Source organism: Perca flavescens, chromosome 10 (assembly GCF_004354835.1).
Source record: "Perca flavescens isolate YP-PL-M2 chromosome 10, PFLA_1.0, whole genome shotgun sequence".
In the NCBI taxonomy this organism is placed as follows: Eukaryota; Metazoa; Chordata; class Actinopteri; order Perciformes; family Percidae; genus Perca; species Perca flavescens.
Genome location: NC_041340.1, coordinates 35,282,841 through 35,301,428, shown reverse-complemented (window position 1 = coordinate 35,301,428; position 18,588 = coordinate 35,282,841). Strand labels below are relative to the sequence as shown.

General features: G+C 44.6%; 2 protein-coding genes across 8 annotated transcripts in view; one reads left to right on the top strand and one right to left on the bottom strand.

The window, feature by feature from the left end:
* Positions 1–2,718, top strand: part of mtus1a (microtubule associated tumor suppressor 1a) — a 30,726-nt gene extending 28,008 nt beyond the window's left edge. For all 7 annotated transcript variants that reach the window (XM_028588948.1, XM_028588945.1, XM_028588947.1 and 4 more), the window contains 3 exons: positions 163–279; positions 388–485; positions 1,501–2,718. In XM_028588948.1, the coding sequence (XP_028444749.1) occupies positions 163–279; positions 388–485; positions 1,501–1,729 (444 nt within the window). In that variant the 3' untranslated portion in view covers positions 1,730–2,718. The remainder of the gene's footprint in view (positions 1–162; positions 280–387; positions 486–1,500) is intronic.
* A 3,011-nt stretch (positions 2,719–5,729) lies between these two features.
* Positions 5,730–11,293, bottom strand: pdgfrl (platelet-derived growth factor receptor-like). Its single transcript, XM_028589748.1, has 6 exons — positions 11,075–11,293; positions 10,014–10,281; positions 9,335–9,486; positions 8,340–8,633; positions 7,279–7,415; positions 5,730–6,007 (listed from the first exon to the last, which is right to left on the bottom strand). The coding sequence occupies exons 1-6, from the start codon at positions 11,127–11,129 to the stop codon at positions 5,819–5,821; spliced, it is 1,095 nt and encodes a 364-aa protein (XP_028445549.1). The 5' UTR covers positions 11,130–11,293; the 3' UTR covers positions 5,730–5,818.
* Positions 11,294–18,588: the final 7,295 nt, after the last annotated feature.

The following is an 18,588-nucleotide window of genomic DNA, read 5'->3' as shown; positions in this document are numbered from 1 at the left end:
GTGAGCCCAGAGCAGAGATTAATGTGTAAGTGATTCATGGCGCCCTCTGTTGTGTGTTTCTGGATTTATGGCCACATGACATTTATGAGGCTTGCTGTACTCATTTTTGAAGTATTTTTGACAGTCCCTGAACCTCTTGGCACTACTTATTTGTCCCCGCAGAAGGACTCCCACACCCTGTATCTGGAGCAGGAGCTAGAGAGCCTCAAAGTGGTGCTGGATATTAAAAACAAACAGCTCCACCAGCAGGAAAAGAAGCTGATGGAGATAGACAAACTGGTGAGACCTGAGGGGGATGACTGCTGGGCATCGAGACGAGCAATTCTGCTGCTAAATAAAACCCACTCCCATCACTCAATCATTCTGTGGATTTTTCTTTCTTTCCAGATGGAGAAAAATGTGAAGTTGGACGAGAGCCTTAACAAGGTCCAGCAGGAGAATGAGGACCTCAAAGCCCGCATGGAAAGACACGCTGCACTGTCAAGGTAAGACACGTGTGTAGGGATGGAAACCACACTCCGAAGCATCTAACCGCCCGTCTCCGTTCACACTCCTTAAGCTTCACTGAACTCACCCTACTCAACTACTACTTTGAATCACCCTATTCAATGAAATGCATGCTCCTCTGTGCCATAGACCAGCATCATTTTCTAACAACTATTAATCAGTGAGCCACCCCATGGCACTGGGGGACATGTTCCTTCAATAAATATTAGCACTGTTTATTTTGACTCAATCTCGCATACAGTGTCCACAGCTGAAAATCAGTGATGGAAATGTAACTTGGTACATTTACTCAAGTACTGTACTTAAGTTCAAATTTGAGGTACTTTACTTGAGTCTTTTCTTTTCATACCACTTTCTACTTCTACTCTGCTACATTTCAGAAAGAAATATTGTACTTTTTACTCCACTACATTCATCTGAATCATGTTTTTAAATATGTTAGGTCCATATGTGTTTGTGTTATGTGGTGAATGTGAAAATGAACTGCTGCCTCCTCTGTCAGCTCTAGCCACTGAAAAGAAATAAGCAGAGAAATCAGGCCAATCACAAAAGCTGGTCAGTCTGACATCATGTTGTCTGAGCTCATTACTATTCATTAGCTCGCCCAGTTGGGCTGGGTAAAGAATTCTGACAGCCAGGCGCTCATTGGCTAGCTGTTAGCCAATCGGAGTAAAGCAGCTTAGCTCGTTGAATATTAATAAGAACTGGCACAAATTGAGCTGAGTCTTCCTGTAGGCTTTCTATACCACGCTAGAATGGCTTGAAACAAGGTAACCAAGGCATTATTTCCACAAAAAAATTTCCAGAGTCCATGGTAGAACTTCAGACATGACCATAAAGTAATGAAATACGTGTGGCAGGGCACCTTTTTAAGGCTTTCCAGAACAACCTTTTGTAATGGTGATTTGATTCATACTGTAGGTGAGAGCTTCAGTTGACTGGTTGAGTATTTTCTGTCTGTAAACATTTCTAACCTGTGTTGATGCGTTGCAGACAGCTGTCGACGGAGCAGACAGTGCTGCAGGAAACCCTGCAGAAGGAGTCCAAGGTGAACAAGCGTTTGTCAATGGAGAACGAGGAGCTGATGTGGAAGCTCCACAATGGAGACCTGAGTAGCCCCCGCAAGGTGTCCCCCACCTCCGCCTCCTCCCCCCACTCCTTCAGCTTCCAATCACCGCGCAGCTCGGGCCTGTTCTCCAGCCCTCCGGTCTCACCCAGATAACCATGGGCCCCTGCTTCCTCGAAGCCAACCTCTCTTTTGAGTTATCCCTCTGGAATTAAGAGCCATGTTTGTTTTCTGTTCGCTTAGCAACACAACAGCCTTTGACTCCTTGGAGATTGGATGAACTCTGACACTTTCTGTACAGAGGTACAGACCGTTAAAAAAAAGAAATGCTGCACAGAAGCACTTAATAATCAAGGTCGCCTTGTTTTTTTTGCCTTTCACGTCTGATACTATGGATTGGGGGGGAGGAAATCTCAGGACTTCAATGAAAAACTATTTTTGTTACTTGTTGGCAGAGGCTTTTCTCAGAACACTCCCATACACCGTACATGCAGTAAAATATACACACACATGCATGCAGATATAGCCCAGTGTGTGTGTGGGAGAGCACTTGTTTGTCTCTGGAGACCACAGCCATGGAAAGTCTGCATAGCTGTGAATACAGATGACACTGTCCCTTCTCATATCACATTTTATTTGAAATATACATGAAAACTCTTTCTGTTGGATTCCTGCACCATTTCTCACAGCTAACTGTGCAAGAGTGACAGTCAAATTGTCATATTACTAACATCCAGCTGCTAGTTAGTACACCAGGGCTATACAAGTCTCAATCTATGTTCAGAGTTTCTTTTGAGGTATTTTATTTAAATTTTTTTTAAAAAGGTTTTTCATTTTACACCTAGGTTATCGGTTTAAGAATAATCTGTGGCCTCAAACGTGTTTTATTTTCCACATGTGTTTGTTTGTTTGACCAAGGGACCAATCCAAGTCTTTGTGCATGTGTTTGAGTCTTGGTGATCGCCCCTCACTGAACCCTCCTAATGCAGCTTTAAAGTTGGGGTCTTTGCAAAGAGTTGACCAGAAGAGGCTTTGCTTGTACATGTCACTGACACTGCAATGTCTCAAAAAGTGTGGAATATATGTTATTGGTTTGTTGACCCTGTTTGAAATATGCAATTAATAAAGTCTTGTATTAAACCTGGTGTATCAGAGTCGAGCTATAAATCTGTGATCCACATATTTTTGAGCTACTCACAGCACATGACACTAATTAGTTACATTTTAAAAGGTATATTATAGGAATTCAGTTTTTCCTGGAACTCTGCAGTTATCACTTCAGTCTCATAAGTCTTGTTTGAGCCAAATATACTTAAATGTTTTATAAACCACAAACATTCTTATCCTCAGCTAAAGTATATTCCAAAATCATAACAACCAAAACAACTTCTCAGCAAAGTGGAAACTGCAGCAAGTGTTGCATTGGACCGAAATAAGTTCTGGGCCCGCAGATCACATTCCACATATGGAGTGCATTAGGACGTCAGCCTGGCACACAGCTCAGCTTTAAACCAGATTCTCTTCTTCACGGCATGCCAGAGCAATTCTCTTGTCCAGCATCATTATTTCATTTCAGTGTAGCGCAAAGGCGAACTATGACAAGTCAGGGATGTTTAATTAGGTGTCCAACACAGAGTGCCAGGGTTTACAGCAGGGTGTTGTCCCTGTCAGAGAGAGGCCCATCAAAGTCTGACTCCACTACCCAGAATTCATTTATTTGCACTTTTATTTTTTTTAAAATGTATGTACCACTTGCATTAATTATAGCATACTCATCCATTCTGCAGCAAGTTTAAGAATTGTGTGTGTGTGTGTGTGTGTGTGTGTGTGTGTGTGTGGTTGGATAGATAAAAGCATCGAGCTGTAGATTTGGATTGCTTCTGGGAATTCATCCCATTTGCTGACGTTCTTCACCCAGTGTCATTCTGATATACAATGTGATCAAACATGTAGAGCTCTCACACACAGATACAAAGAAAACCTACTTTATAAGAGAAGTCTGAACACTTGACGCATTTTAAAATTTTCCAATTAATCTAGTCAATTTTTCAAAGCCAGATCAAGGAGAGATGACATATTTTAAAGTGTGTTTGGTAGGTATTCAAGTGTCTCCCGCTTTTCCATCTCAAAGCCTTGAACTAAGGGACTGTTTGTTATTCATTTCAGGGGCCACCGGAGGATTTTTGGGACCTTTAGACAAAATAGACATGGCCCTCCCCTCGCCAGTAATAATTTTTCTATGACCCCCCCCAAAACAATTTGTAAAAATGGAATGACCCTCCCCCAACAATTTATTGATACCTTCTGTACTGGTTTGCACTTTCAAGGATATACAGATTCCCATTGTTTTTTTTAATAGCTATGACATAGGTGATTTAACCTCTGCATTCTCATCCCACTCCTCTGTTATGGTGTGGGGGGCATTTCAGTAGATTTACTCCCTAACGTTGTTGTGGAAACACAATAAGCATGGAAACTAAATGCACACTTACTGCATTACTTCAAATACTAAGTTACTCCTCTAGTAAACTAGTATTCACATGAAATTAAACAATAAAACATTGAGACCATTCAGCAAAGCACTCTGGGTAACATTCAACACACAAACTGGTTGCTATGGACTCGTCACTAGGCTTCCTCCACTTCGCCGTTTAAACAAAGTGGAATAAACGTAAGTCCACAAAACTACACAAAACCCGCAATCAATTAGTAAACTGACATCAAATGTGGCATTTAGGAAACCTTTATTGCAACCTTGGCACGGTAAGATGTCCAGACTAGCAACAGTTATTTTCGTTTTTTGCGTCCTGCTGCTCCCATCATCAGCCAGGAAATACTTTTTTTACTAAAGCAGTATATGAAATCAGATGTATTGCTTACTACCATTTAGTTGTTTTGTGTTATTTAAGATATTTATAAAATATCTGGTCATGCCAGACCTAATTATTCCACTCATTTTTTAAACAATGCTCCGTTTCAGTCACCAGGGGGGCAGTGCTCCCCCTGCCCCACAGCAAACTCATGGGTCAGACCCATCTGGTAGCGAAGGAGGGCCGAGACTAAGAGCTACATGGATAATATGCACTAAACAAGCCACTTTGAAATTTTGCTGTTTCCCGGACTAAAATAATTTGGATGACCCTCCCCTCAACAAAGAATAAAAAGACATGACCCTCCCCTATTTTCCTCCAGTGGTCCATTCCATAAATACCGAACGGTCCCTAAAGGCTAGTCTGCAGCAGAGCTTTTAAGGTTCTTTTCTGTCAAAGAAATGTGATTACCAAGGCCTTCCTGCTGTTTCCTCGAGGTCAGACGTGAAAAAACAGTCAGTGTAGTCATAAAACTGCCACGCGTTCAAGCAGCAAGGCCTTATGAGACGGAATATTCAATATTGTTTTTAGAATAGTCTAGCTGCACAAAGTATTAGTAATAAGACAGCTATGCAGAGGCTAGTCAAAACACTGTAGCAGTTGAAAGAAGGAAAGACCCTGAAAATGACATTAAAAAACATCAAAGTAACTTCATTATTATCTTATTTTTTTAAATAAAGTTTAAATATTCTGACTCAGAAGTATGCAGTGCTGTATAAGATGTAATCACAGTGCAGGTCATTCCTTCTGGTCAAACGTAATTGAACCATCTACAGGTTGTCTGGACCGAGTCTGGACTGACATCCAGCTTGTCGATTCCTGTTGTCCCTGTCAGAGAGAGGCCCATCAAAATCTGACTCCACTACCCAGAACTCATTTGTTTGTACTTTTATTTTAAAAAAAATAGTGCTTGCATTAATTACAGCGTACTCTTTGTCATCCATTCTGTTCCATACGAGTTTCAGAATGTATCTTAAACCCACACTCCTGTAGAACATATCATGAAGCATGTTGGCAACCAGTTTGGGATTTTCTCTCCAAATGTTCCCAGAGATGTTCAGTAGATTTAAGATCTGGTGGACTGTGGAGGAAAAGCCCTGCAGGTCAGCACTCCTCGTTCTTCTCTGGACTTCAGATAGTGTTGCGTTCGTGTGCGTGGGCTCATCGTCCTGCTGCAAAGTGAATCCTCTCCTCAGAGCTTTAAGCCAGAGGAAGTGTAATGTGTCTGCACAAATACAACTTTTTTTGTAGTCGCTCCAAAATAAGTGAAACTTTTTCAAATGAACTCTTCAACAAAAGATGTAGCAAATCTTTATTATGTTATCACAATCTGAAATCTAAAAATGCACCCATAACACAGGTTCTGTTGCCGCGGCTATTTGGAAATGATGCCGATCGTCACAGTTGTCTCACCGTACTGGTTCTTGGCATTACAGACATAGTTTCCAAAGTCGATGGTCTCCATGTCTTCTACAGTCATGACACTCTGGGACAAGCGCGTGGTGTGGCCCATTCCTCTGTTAACCAGCCTCCAGGACGTTTGGATGTGAACTGGGCGGCGGCTCTGCACAATAAAACAAACAGGATTTATGTTAATTGTTAGTGGCAATTAGGGCAGGAAAATGACTGATCCATTGTTCACAATGGTTAGGTAATCCACCATGGTTTATCAACAACAAGACCTTAAAGTCCTCCTCCAATTTTTCTTGTGTTTTTCTTATTATGACCTCACTTGAATGTTTGAGCTTCAATGTGCAGATTGATGTGTGTGTGATGTGTATGTGAAAAAAACTACTTGGCAATAAAGCTTTTCTGATTCTGAGATTATTTTAACATCCATCTGCTGAAGGGGGAAAGTTTTAATGTGCTCATTTCATGCTTTTTGGCCTTTCCCCTTTCCTTTATTGTGTTATATATCTTTTTGTGCATGTTATAGGTTTACAAAGTGAAAAAGCCCAAAGTCCCCTCCCCCCCCAAAGGGACTTACCATCTCCAACAGAAAACACTGTTCACAAACTGCTCCAAACAGCTCTATTGTAGTCCAGCTTTTATTTCAGAGACAAACGTGGTCACTTTGGAACACACGTTATAATGCTCACCTAGCTGCTAGCATGGCACTCCCTCATACTCTGCTTCTGACTGGCTAGTAGTCCTTACCTAGGTACTGTCAGGGCACGCCCTCATACTCTGCTTCTGACTGGCTAGTAGTCCTTACCTAGGTACTGTCAGGGCACACCCTCATACTCTGCTTCTGACTGGCTACTAGTCCTTACCTAGGTACTGTCAGGGCACGCCCTCATACTCTGCTTCTGACTGGCTAGTAGTCCTTACCTAGCTACTGTCAGGGCACCCTCATACCTGCATCTGACTCTGCTTCCTGACTGGCTAGTCAGTCCTTACCTAGCTACTGTCAGGGTCCTTACCTAGCCCTCATACTCTGCTTCTGACTGGCTAGTAGTCCTTACTAAGTACTGAGCATGTGCGACTCCCAACAAAGATGGAACAGAAGTGAGATGTCTCACTCTGTAGCTAAAACAGAGAGCTCAACACACACACACATATATATATATATATATATATATATATATATATATATATATATATATATATATATATATATAGTATTCTGACAGTAGATGTATGGAGTCTCAAGTGTGACACTTTGTCAGTGGTTAGAAATAATAATCAGTTTTACATGGTTTTTCAAAAACACAAAAAAAAACACCATATTTCTTTTTTTGTGTTTTTCAAAAACCATGTAAAACTATAGTTTTGTTGAATTACTCCTGGTTACAAAATAAATGTCTCTGTTGGACAATTAAATTGTCCTCTTACCTGACCAGGATAAGTCCAGGTGAAGCTCACGTCCTCCTCTGGCTCCCCCAGCACGCTGCAGGTCGCGTTGACGTTGTCTCCTCCTCTCACAGACTCCGGAGACACTGCTAGGCTCACAAATGGTGCCCCGCTAGGAACTGTCAACAAGAAACAGAAAACAATGATGTCAAAATTTGTAGAAAACATGTATAGATGAAAGCTTAGTTGGTACTTAAACTGTTGTAAGTCCAAATTCTATTTCTCTCCATCTGCCAAACTTGCCGTGGCAGCTAATTTGATCTAAACAACACACAATTTCCATTTCATAAATTCACCTCCCATCCTCCTCCCATTTTTTAAAATCCAAGCTGTGTTTCCATTTCTGTTGGCGAGCGTTCACATGAACCAAGCTCAGCAGCGAGGAGGATTTTGACAAATGTGAAATACAACCTTTTCCTGAAAGCTAATGAAGCACTGGTTTCATGACATTGTAAAAATGCCTCTCACGGTGGTTCTTGGTGGTTCTTGGAGTTCAAATGAGAGACTGTAAAGCCCGAGACAGAAAAAAAGAATCCTCTACAAGACCACTTACTTACCTCTTCATAATGTATGCAATGCGAGAGACAGTATATCCTCTCTTTAGGGTGATCATTTGGCTTTATTACTTGATCAAAAATGATGATATAATAAATAATGATCAAAAAGCAAGTGCAGCACTGTAGAATCAAATTAGGCCATATTATTTACTTTAAGTAGAGCAAAAGTCTGGAGTACTACAGCACTGCTTCGGTCTCTATCCCAACGTTCCACTTCCAGGATTGTTCGGTTGCCGCCTGATATTCCCCTGGATGTCGCTCTTTTCCGCCAGATGTCCCGTTTCCTTCCGCTTTCTTTGTGTTGCCGTTCTAAACTCCGGTGGATTTCTGAGGACTATGGTTACCTGCTCCTCAGATCTCTGCAGGGTAAATCCAGACAGCTAGCTAGACTGCCAGACCTTCCTCCGCAGCGCTGTGGAGGAAGGTCTGACAACGCGAGACTACTGTATTTATAACCACATTGAAGTGCAACTGCTGCATCCTTACCCTCCACATAGAGCAGCTGGTACTTTGTGGAGATCTGAGGCGTTCCCTTGGTCACAGCCTTGCAGTAGAAGACCCCCTGATGCTCTGGGCTGGGGTTCTGCAGGACAAACCCCTTGGTGGGATCATAGGTCAACTGCGTCCCGTTGGCTGTGATCTCCTCCGGAGGGACTTCTCTGTGCAGGGACACCTTGGCGTGCGGGTCGGTCACGGGGCAGGGCACCACGGCGGGCCGGTCTGGGCGCAGGTACACGATCTCAAAGTGGATGGCGGAGGGGACGAAGAGGTTGTCTTTGTCTGTTTGGACAGAAAACATTCAAATAAATTGTAGGGTTCCAGGAGATCCCCAAGAAAAAAATGGAATCATTTATTTTCACTTTAATTTCATCCATAAGTAGTCGGGATTGACGATCTTGACCGGTGGATCCTTTTATTTCGGGAAACAACAACAAACTTCGCGCTAGCAAGTTACACGCTAAAAAAAGTTAAGTTTTGAAGAAAATTTGGATCGTACAACAAGGTAGGTCTGCTTGGTTGGTTCGGAAAATTATTGTAAAGATTTACAAAGAATATGTTTACGATATTTACATTCTAACTTGGATGTTTTGGGACTCTTTGGTGGGGACAAAATACACACGGCGATACACAGTAACAGTTAACTTCATTTAATATTTCATGTGGCGTTTTCTTTTGCGGGGTGCAGATAGGTCTGGCAATGGGAGACTAACCAATAAGTAACACAATGACAGTGACAGAATGTATGACTCATTTGGTCCTGGGTTTCATACACTCTCTGTAATAAAACATCTAAAAGCGAAAATCCCAGATACAGGATTACTGATCTTATTAATAAAGCATTCATAAATATCATACATTATAATTCATCATTAACCATTCAGGAAAGTGACATCATGTACTCTTTGTAAATATCTCTTATTGCTTATTTCTAAAAAGAAATTGAATGTAAAGTGCTATGTGCTATGTATCCCATGAATCACCTGTGAAATAGATGTATGAGACATAGGTGCGATCGTGGTCCCTCTCACACTCTATGCCGTCGCACACGATCACCCAGCAGCTGTAGGGCCCTGTGTCAGCAGCAGAGGGCGACGTCAGGACCAGCTGACTGTACTTGTCACTCTGCTTGATGCTGGACACGGGAAACGAAAATATAAGACTTTCACATTCACATCAACGTACGGTACAGCATGACAAAAAGCTGCCGTGTAGGATTGGGCATCGAGAACCGATTCCTGCTTGGAATCGTTTCAAAAATTACGATTTGCAGTAGAATCGTTTCTTTATTGGAATTGTTTGGAATCATTTGGAGGATTTGGTTTCAAATCCGATCATCGCTTCCCAATTTAAATGCGAGAGTTTTGGTGTCCGTAGCAGCCAGGCGCTTGTTGTGTTGCAGCCGTGGAGCACAGTAAGCAGCACTCTAGTCTGGCTTTATTTTACATTGAAAAATATGTAAAACTGCAAACCACTGTTGGATCAAAATAAAACTTTCCTCTTATTTGTGAAAATATGCATGTGACCCGCTTCAACTTCACCCCTCAAAGAATCGGAATCGAGAATCGATAAGAACCGGAATCAAAAGGAAGAATCGCAATTGGAATCAGAATTGTTAAAATCCAAACAATGCCCAACCCTACTGACGTGCGCTTCCAGCACCTGAGGCGTGAGTCGTTAAAGGTGTCCAGGTAGGTCGGGTATGACCATCCAATAGAATTGCCTTTGCAGCGCAGCTCCATGTTCTTCCCAGGAGTCAGAGTTGTGGTCTGGCTCAGGCGCAGGAAGCGTCCCTTATCTAAAACCTGGGTCAACAGGAACTGGCCTTTCCCTACTCCATCTTTCGGTCTTTTAATCTTCCCCCGCTTCCCCCCTGGACCGATGCGGTTCTCTTCTACATCTTTTCTCCGCTTGGGTGTCTGGCAGGCACCTGGATACACAGAAAGAGGAAGGTGCGTTATAGAGGTAAGAGCAAAAAAAAAATAAAGACAACAAAGATAAGTCGCAAAGTCATGTGTTACTGTACTGTGCCAAAGACTCCGGACTGGTGTTCAGTATGCCTTTCTAGAGAGCTACTATTTGGGTTTCCCCAGCTGTGACAACAATGGAACAGGAAGAGTAAAATCCTTAGTACTGGCAGAAAATGTCCAGCACCCAGCCTTAGCAGTTTCTCAGTGGGCACAGAACACATAAACCATTAAAGACAAGGAACAAACGAACAGTCCATAGTGTAGACTTTCAGGGTTTGTTGTTTTATTCTTCCCTGCAGCATTAACAAGAACGCCAAGGAGGGTCAGCAGTAAAGGCCAGTTAATTAGAACCATCTGCTGCATGCTTTGGATGCAGCTGGTTTTAGTTGATCTGCAGAAATACTTTGCAAAAACTCACACAACTTAACACAAACTTTTACAATTTCCATGCATTATTTAAAATTCAAATATAGCAGAGTAGTTGCATTGTACATCTGAAGGAAGACAAAATGATTGACAATTGTGTTGATCAAGTGATCAAGTCTTTGCCTTATGTGAATGAGATTTACTTCTTTGTAAATTCACCTCCTATTCTATGCCCCTTTTACAGAGACTGGTGCCCCCAGCCAGTATTTACACAACCTCAGATTATCTAATCCTCCCACAACCCCCAGGTTACACTCCAAGTTCTCGTCATTTAAATAACAGTCTTTCGCTTCAATCATAACTCGTCGAGACAAACACTTTACTCACCATTTTGGAGCTGCACCCAGAGCAGTGCAAGGCAAAGCACAACCCAGAGCTTCATAGTGTGCTGACGGGATGGTCTGCTTTGCGGGGCCTGGAGAGATCGGGGAGGTTTGGTGAGGGGCTCAGTAGGAACACTGCAGGCTCCAGCTGCCCTGTTCAGATTTCCAGCTCCATCCTCACAGACTGAGAGGAAAAGGGGAAATAACTCCAGAGCCCTTCTGTTTACTCCCTCTCCTCAGACCAAAAGAGCATCGACACAGACTCTGGAGCCCTCTGCTGGACCTGAGTGTGAATCAAGGATAGCTTCACCAAGTTTCATCTTAAAACACTACTGAGTTGAAACAGGTGATGTTACAGGCAAGGTGAAGAGAAGAGAAAATGTTGTTACCAAGATGGGAACATAGGTTGGTAAGTAACAGAAATTTAAAATATAAAACATACATACATTCATACATACATACACACATACATACATACATACATACATACATTCATACATACATATAAAGAGCTACACCAAGTAACTTCATTTAACTTACATTAAGCAACTTTGAGTTTGTGAAAAGCGCTATATAAATTCAATTTATTATTATATTATTATTATTATTATTATTATAATACATTCATACATACATACATACAAACATACATACATACATACCTACATATAAAGAACTACACCAAGTAACTTCATTTAACTTGATAAACATGTAAAACAACCATTGAAAACATGAAAAACGATGTGCAAGCAAATCAGCAATATGTCAAATTTGTAAAAGAATGCAAAACAATGAAGTTAAACGTTTATGATTTAGTCGTTTGTCTAGAACATAGAACATATATATTACAGCATGTAATACTGCATGGACCATTTTAGAGGGATTTGCCGGATGTGGAAATGAGGGTTTCATGTCATGCACATCCAAGCTAGACCAAGATGGACTCTTCCCCAGTCGATCCATAGATGAAGAAGTAGGCTGCTGGGATTATGATGTTGAAGTTGAAAGTGGCTTCACAATTGTGTGTGTACATATAGTAGCAGGGGACTCAAAACACAGCCTTGTGTTGAAGAGTGTATGTGTCCCCCCACCATCACCACCTGGGCTCTGCCTGTCAGGAAGTCAAAGATCCAGTCATTGAAGATGCCACAGCCGAGATCGACGCATCCATGGAATTTTCTTATTCCAAATGCTCGAAATAGCCCCTTCATCCCATCACGAGGGCACTTTTTTCCTCCTGTTTTCTGTCCCCCACATGACACTTGATCGCAGTAAAGGCTGGTTTTGTGAATCCAGGATCTGCAGAGATCTGTACCAGGACCGGATGGTTTTGTGATGTTGTGATGTGGCAAAACCATGCATGTAATAAATTTTAACCCAAATTTACTAACATCTGTTATCCTTGGGGTCAAAATCTTTTACCACATTTTTATGTTGATAAAAACATATACAATATTTTTCCTTCTCCGTGAACCATCACCTTATCGTGGTGGAGAGGTTTGTGTGTCTCTGTGAACCTGAGGGCTGTGTTGTCTGGAGCTTTGTGCTCCTGGTAGGGTCTCCCAAGGCAAAGTGGTCTCAGGTGAGGGGCCAGACAAAGAATGGTTCAAAAACCCCAATGAAGAAGCAAGGTAGAGATGGAGTGACCCTGCCCGGAGGAAGCCCGGGGCCCCCGTCTGGAGCCAGGCCCAGACGCCAGGCTCGTCGGCGAGCGCCTGGTGGCCGGGTTTGCCACGTAGCCCGGCCGGGCACAGCCCGAACAAGCTACGTGGCTCCCATCTCTCCAGCCCATGGGCCCACCACCTGTGGGAGGAACCGTTGGGGTCGGGTGCGATGCCACATGGGTGGCAGTGAAGGTCAGGGGCCTCGACGGACCAGACCCGGGCGGCAGACGCTGGCTCTGGGGACGTGGAACGTCACCTCTCTGTGGGGAAGGAGCCGGAACTGGTGCGGGAGGTGGAGCGCTACGGTTAGATCTGGTGGGGCTTACCTCACGCACAGTCTCGGTTCTGGAACCATACTCCTGGATAGGGGTTGGACTCTTTTCTTCTCCAGAGTTGCCCAGGGTGTGGGCGCCGGGCGGGTGTGGGGATACTCACAAGCCCCGGCTGAGCGCCGCTGTGTTGGAGTTTACCCGGTGGACGAGAGGGTCGCCTCCCTCGCCTGCGGGTTGTGGGGGAAAACTCTGACTGTTGTTTGTGCATATGCACCAAACAGGAGTTCGGAGTATTCGGCCTTCTTGGAGACCTTGACTGGAGTCCTGCATGGGGCTCCAGTGGGGGACTCCATTGTTCTGCTGGGGGACTTCAACGCACACGTGGGCAATGATGGAGACACCTGGAGAGGCGTGATCTAAACCAGAGTGGTTGTTTGTTGTTGGACTTCTGTGCTAGTCATGGATTGTCTATAACGAACACCATGTTCGAACATAGGGATGCTCATAAGTGTACCTGGTACCAGAGCACCCTAGGCCGAAGGTCAATGATCGATTTCATAATCGTTTCATCTGATCTGAGGCCGTATGTTTTGGACACTCGGGTGAAGAGAGGGGCAGAGCTGTCAACCGATCACCATCTGGTGGTGAGTTGGGTCAGGGGTGGGGAAGACTCTGGACAGACCTGGTAAGCCCAAACGTGTAGTGCGGGTAAATTGGGAACGACTGGAGGAGGCCCCTGTCCGACAGACTTTCAACTCACACCTCCGGGCGGAGCTTTTCGTGCATCCCTGTGGAGGCTGGGGGCATTGAACCCGAGTGGACAATGTTCAAAGTTTCCATTGCTGAAGCTGCGGCGAGGAGCTGTGGTCTTAGGATCTTAGGTGCCTCAAGGGGCGGTAACCCACGAACACCGTGGTGGACACCAGTGGTCAGGGAAGCCGTCCGACTGAAGAAGGAGTCCTTCCGGGATATGTTATCTCGGAGGACTCCGGAGGCAGTTGCAGGGTACCGGCGGGCCGAAGGGCTGCAGCCTCTGCCGTGAAAGAGGCAAAGCAGCGGGTGTGGGAGAAGTTTGGAGAAGACATGGAGAAGGACTTTCGGTCGGCACCAAAGTGCTTCTGGAAAACTGTTCGCCACCTCAGGAGGGGGAGGGGAACCATCCAAGCTGTGTACAGTAAGGATGGGACACTGTTGACCTCCACTGAGGAGGTAATAGGGCGGTGGAAGGAGCACTTTGAGGAACTCCTCAATCCGACTAATACCCTCTATGTTAGAGGCAGAGCTGGAGGATAACGGGGATTGTCGTCGATTTCCCAGGCGGAAGTCACTGATGTAGTCAAACAACTACACAGTGGCAAAGCCCCGGGATTGATGAGATCCGTCCAGAAATGCTCAAGGCTCTGGGTGTGGAGGGGCTGTCCTGGTTGACACGCCTCTTCAACATTGCGTGGAAGTCTGGGACGGTGCCAAAGGAGTGGCAGACTGGGGTGGTGGTTCCCCTTTTTAAAAAGGGGACCAGAGGGTGTGTGCCAATTATAGGGGTATCACACTTCTCAGCCTCCCTGGTAAAGTCTACTCCAAGGTGCTGGAAAGGAGGGTTCGGCCGATAGTCGAACCTCGGGTTGAGGAGGAACAATGCGGATTCCGTCCTGGTCGTGGAACAACGGACCAGCTCTTCACTCTCGCAAGGATCCTGGAGGGAGCCTGGGAGTATGCCCAACCGGTCTACATGTGTTTTGTGGATTTGGAGAAGGCGTATGACCGGGTCCCCGGGAGATACTGTGGGAGGTGCTGCGGGAGTATGGGGTGAGGGGGTCTCTACTCAGGGCCATCCAATCTCTGTATGACCAAAGTGAGAGCTGTGTCCGGGTTCTCGGTAGTAAGTCGGACTCGTTTCAGGTGAGGGTTGGCCTCCGCCAGGGCTGCGCTTTGTCACCAATCCTGTTTGTAATATTTATGGACAGGATATCGAGGCGTAGTCGGGGTGGGGAGGGGTTGCAGTTTGGTGGGCTGGGGATCTCATCGCTGCTCTTTGCAGATGATGTGGTCCTGATGGCATCATCGGCCTGCGACCTTCAGCACTCACTGGATCGGTTCGCAACCGAGTGTGAAGCGGTTGGGATGAGGATCAGCACCTCTAAATCGGAGGCCATGGTTCTCAGCAGGAAACCGATGGAATGCCTTCTCCAGGTAGGGAATGAGTCCTTACCCCAAGTGAAGGAGTTCAAGTACCTTGGGGTTTTGTTCGCGAGTGAGGGACAATGGAGCGGGAGATTGGTCGGAGAATCGGCGCAGCGGGTGCGGTATTGCATTCAATCTATCGCACCGTTGTGACGAAAAGAGAGCTGAGCCAGAAGGCAAAGCTCTCGATCTACCGGTCAGTTTTCGTTCCTACCCTCACCTATGGTCATGAAGGCTGGGTCATGACCGAAAGAACGAGATCCAGGGTACAAGCGGCCGAAATGGGTTTCCTCAGGAGGGTGGCTGGCGTCTCCCTTAGAGATAGGGTGAGAAGCTCAGTCATCCGTGAGGAGCTCGGAGTAGAGCCGCTGCTCCTTTGCGTCGAAAGGAGCCAGTTGAGGTGGTTCGGGCATCTGGTAAGGATGCCCCCTGGGCGCCTCCCTAGGGAGGTGTTCCAGGCACGTCCAGCTGGGAGGAGGCCTCGGGGAAGACCCAGGACTAGGTGGAGGGATTATATCTCCAACCTGGCCTGGGAACGCCTCGGGATCCCCCAGTCGGAGCTGGTTAATGTTGCTCGGGAAAGGGAAGTTTGGGGTCCCCTGCTGGAGCTGCGACCCGACACCGGATAAGCGGACGAAGATGGATGGATGGATGGACAATATTTTTCCTCCCTCACAGAAGGTGGGTGCGTGTGTGCATGTGTGGGGTGGGGGTAGGGGAATTGAAGATTGTTAAATTGCAACAACCTGCATGTGAAAGTGACCTCAATATCAGCCAAAACAATCTCAGCAAATCTGTGTAAAATGTTCATATTTTCTATGTTTTTTACAGCTAAAACAGCCTGGGGTCAAATTGACCCCAAGGAACACCGATGCGTACAAAATGCATACAGGACATTGAAAATATATCATCATGTTAATTTTATGTTTACCCAGTTATCCCCATTAAATTAGGAAAAGTCCTTCAATATCAAGCAAAAAAAATTATGTCAAGCACTTTTTTAGAGATGTTAAACATTGAATGGAGTCAAATTGACCCCAAGGATAATAGGAGGGTTGAAAAATGTCTCAGACCCTTTAACATTTTTCCTTCGTTTAACTCTTGTCAGCAATGCTTTTGACACTTTACTGAAGGAGGTTTCCAGCATCTGTGCACAGACTGGTGAGATTAAAATATTCTCCTTCAGTTTACTGATAACCTCAATTAAACAGGAAGTCTTTCTTTTCAATCGTCTATAGTCTTGTTTCTTTTTTTTAATACAATTTTAGTCTTTTACGGAAAGTGACCAATTGTTTTCCAGGTTCCAGATGTAACTTCCATCTCTGACTGTTCTCCAGAAGTAAAAGAAATACCAATAATTTGCAGGCAACAGCAATAAACAGCCCCAGGTTTACATGTAGAAAACCGTCATATTAGCTATTAGCAATAGCATTAACGTTAGCTAGCAAAAGTTGTTGTAGCTTAGCCTTAGCTAATGTTGTCTGTTATCCAAATACTGGTACAAGTATAGCCTACAGCATAATACATGGAGCTAACAGGATAGTGTCATGAACATAGACAGTATAAAACAGGTCATGACTCATGAGAGCCTGATAAAAGAACAGTACATTTTAATACACTCTACATCGCATAAATAAATACTATTAGAATCTTAATTGATAATGATAAGTAGAGTAAATATGACATATATTTTTGAATGAAAAAAATCTAATGTCCGCAACACTGCTAACTCCCATATTTAAAGGAGAATTCCGGCCAATTTTTACGTTAATCTTGATCGCTATAGCTACGCGAGTACTTTCGATAGAAAAAACCCCGACCCAAATCAGTGCAGGTAACACGGAGAAGCTGCAGCTACGTACTACAAGCGTCCCCTGAGCTAAAACGGCAGTGCTCGGGGCAAGTTTTAGAGTGCCTTTGTGCCTCTTAACAGACACAATATGCAATTAATATGTCTGTGCCACATGAACAGGGCCCTTACGTGTCAACAAGATGCGTTTTCAACTCAGACATTGTTTAAATTCACCTACCCTGGTCCCTGTCTCGATCCTGCCAGTAGCTAGCTTGCCCTGCTAGCTGATAGCCGTTAGCTGCCGTTTGGTGAGTGTATTCAGACAGGCTTCTGTGATAATCATCCCAATAACAATCCACGGAGCGGTGGTGGTGTGGCTATGTCCTCCAGAGGACAGGTCATCTCACGTCTTGAAGTGTATTCCCCCCTAAAAAAAAAATAGTGCTGTAGTAGCTGTTAGCTGCTAGCTGCCCTCCGTGAGTGTGTACAGTCAGATAGCTGTTAGCCGTTAGCTGCTAGCTGCCGTCCGGTGAGTGTGTGTATTCAGCCAGGCATCTGTGATAATCATCCCAATAAAAATCCACGGAGCGCCCGGTGGTGTGGCTATGTCCCCCAGTTACTGAAGGCTACCTTTAGCTTGTGCTTGGAGAAGCAAGTTCATCTGCCTGTTTCCCCTCTGTCTGTCAGTCTCGTTCTTTCCAACTCTTGAGGCTAGTTCTTCGTCTGTATACTCTGGTTCAAATAAATAAGGATGACCATCAAACGCAAAAGGCTCTTCCGTGTGTTGCATATCTGCTATATTCGTCATACTCCAAGCTTCTTCCGTTATAAACAACTCCGCTTTTCACTCTTCACACACACTACGCTCCAATCTGCAAATTACTGTTTACCTTTTTCTGCTACAACTGAATTCCCAGGAGACCGCGCGATGCAACAGCTAGGCTTCAGTAACGCTATTACTGTGCAAGCCACAGACATCGTTTATCCCGTTTCCATGTAGTTACATAGTCACTGATATGGTCATAACCACTACAGTGGTACATTTTGAGGGGGAAATAATCTAAATCTTTCGCTGCAAAGGCATGATCTGTCCTATGCAGGATATCCACCAACCCACCGGGCGCTCCGTGGATTTTTATTGGGATGATTAGCATAGGATGCCTGGCTGAATACACTCTCCGGACGGCAGCTAGCAGCTAACGGCTAACAGCTATCTGGCTGTACACACTCACCGGAGGGCAGCTAGCAGCTAACAGCTACTACCGCACTATTGTTTTTTTTTTTTTTAGAATACACTTCAAGACATGACATGACCTGTCCTCTGGAGGACATAGCCACACCACCACCGCTCCGTGGATTGTTTTTGGGATGATTATCACAGAAGCCTGTCTGAATAACCTCACCAAACGGCAGCTAGCAGCTAACGGCTATCAGCTAGCAGGGCAAGCTAGCTACTGGCAGGATCGAGACAGGGACCAGGGTAGGTGAATTTAAACAATGTCTGAGTTGAAAACGCATCTTGTTGACACGTACGGGCCCTGTTCTTGTGGCACAGACATATTAATTGCATTTTGTGTCTGTTAAGAGGCACAAAGGAACTCTAAAACTT

Excerpts from the sequence above, each read along its gene's own strand:
- pdgfrl (XM_028589748.1), bottom strand. The coding sequence starts at position 11,129 with ATGAAGCTCTGGGTTGTGCTTTGCCTTGCACTGCTCTGGGTGCAGCTC. Across the intron at positions 10,282-11,074 it reads CTGGGTGCAGCTCCAAAATG|GTGCCTGCCAGACACCCAAG; the intron begins GTGAGTAAAGTG and ends CTGTGTATCCAG. Across the intron at positions 7,416-8,339 it reads CCAGCTGCTCTATGTGGAGG|TTCCTAGCGGGGCACCATTT; the intron begins GTAAGGATGCAG and ends TCTTGTTGACAG.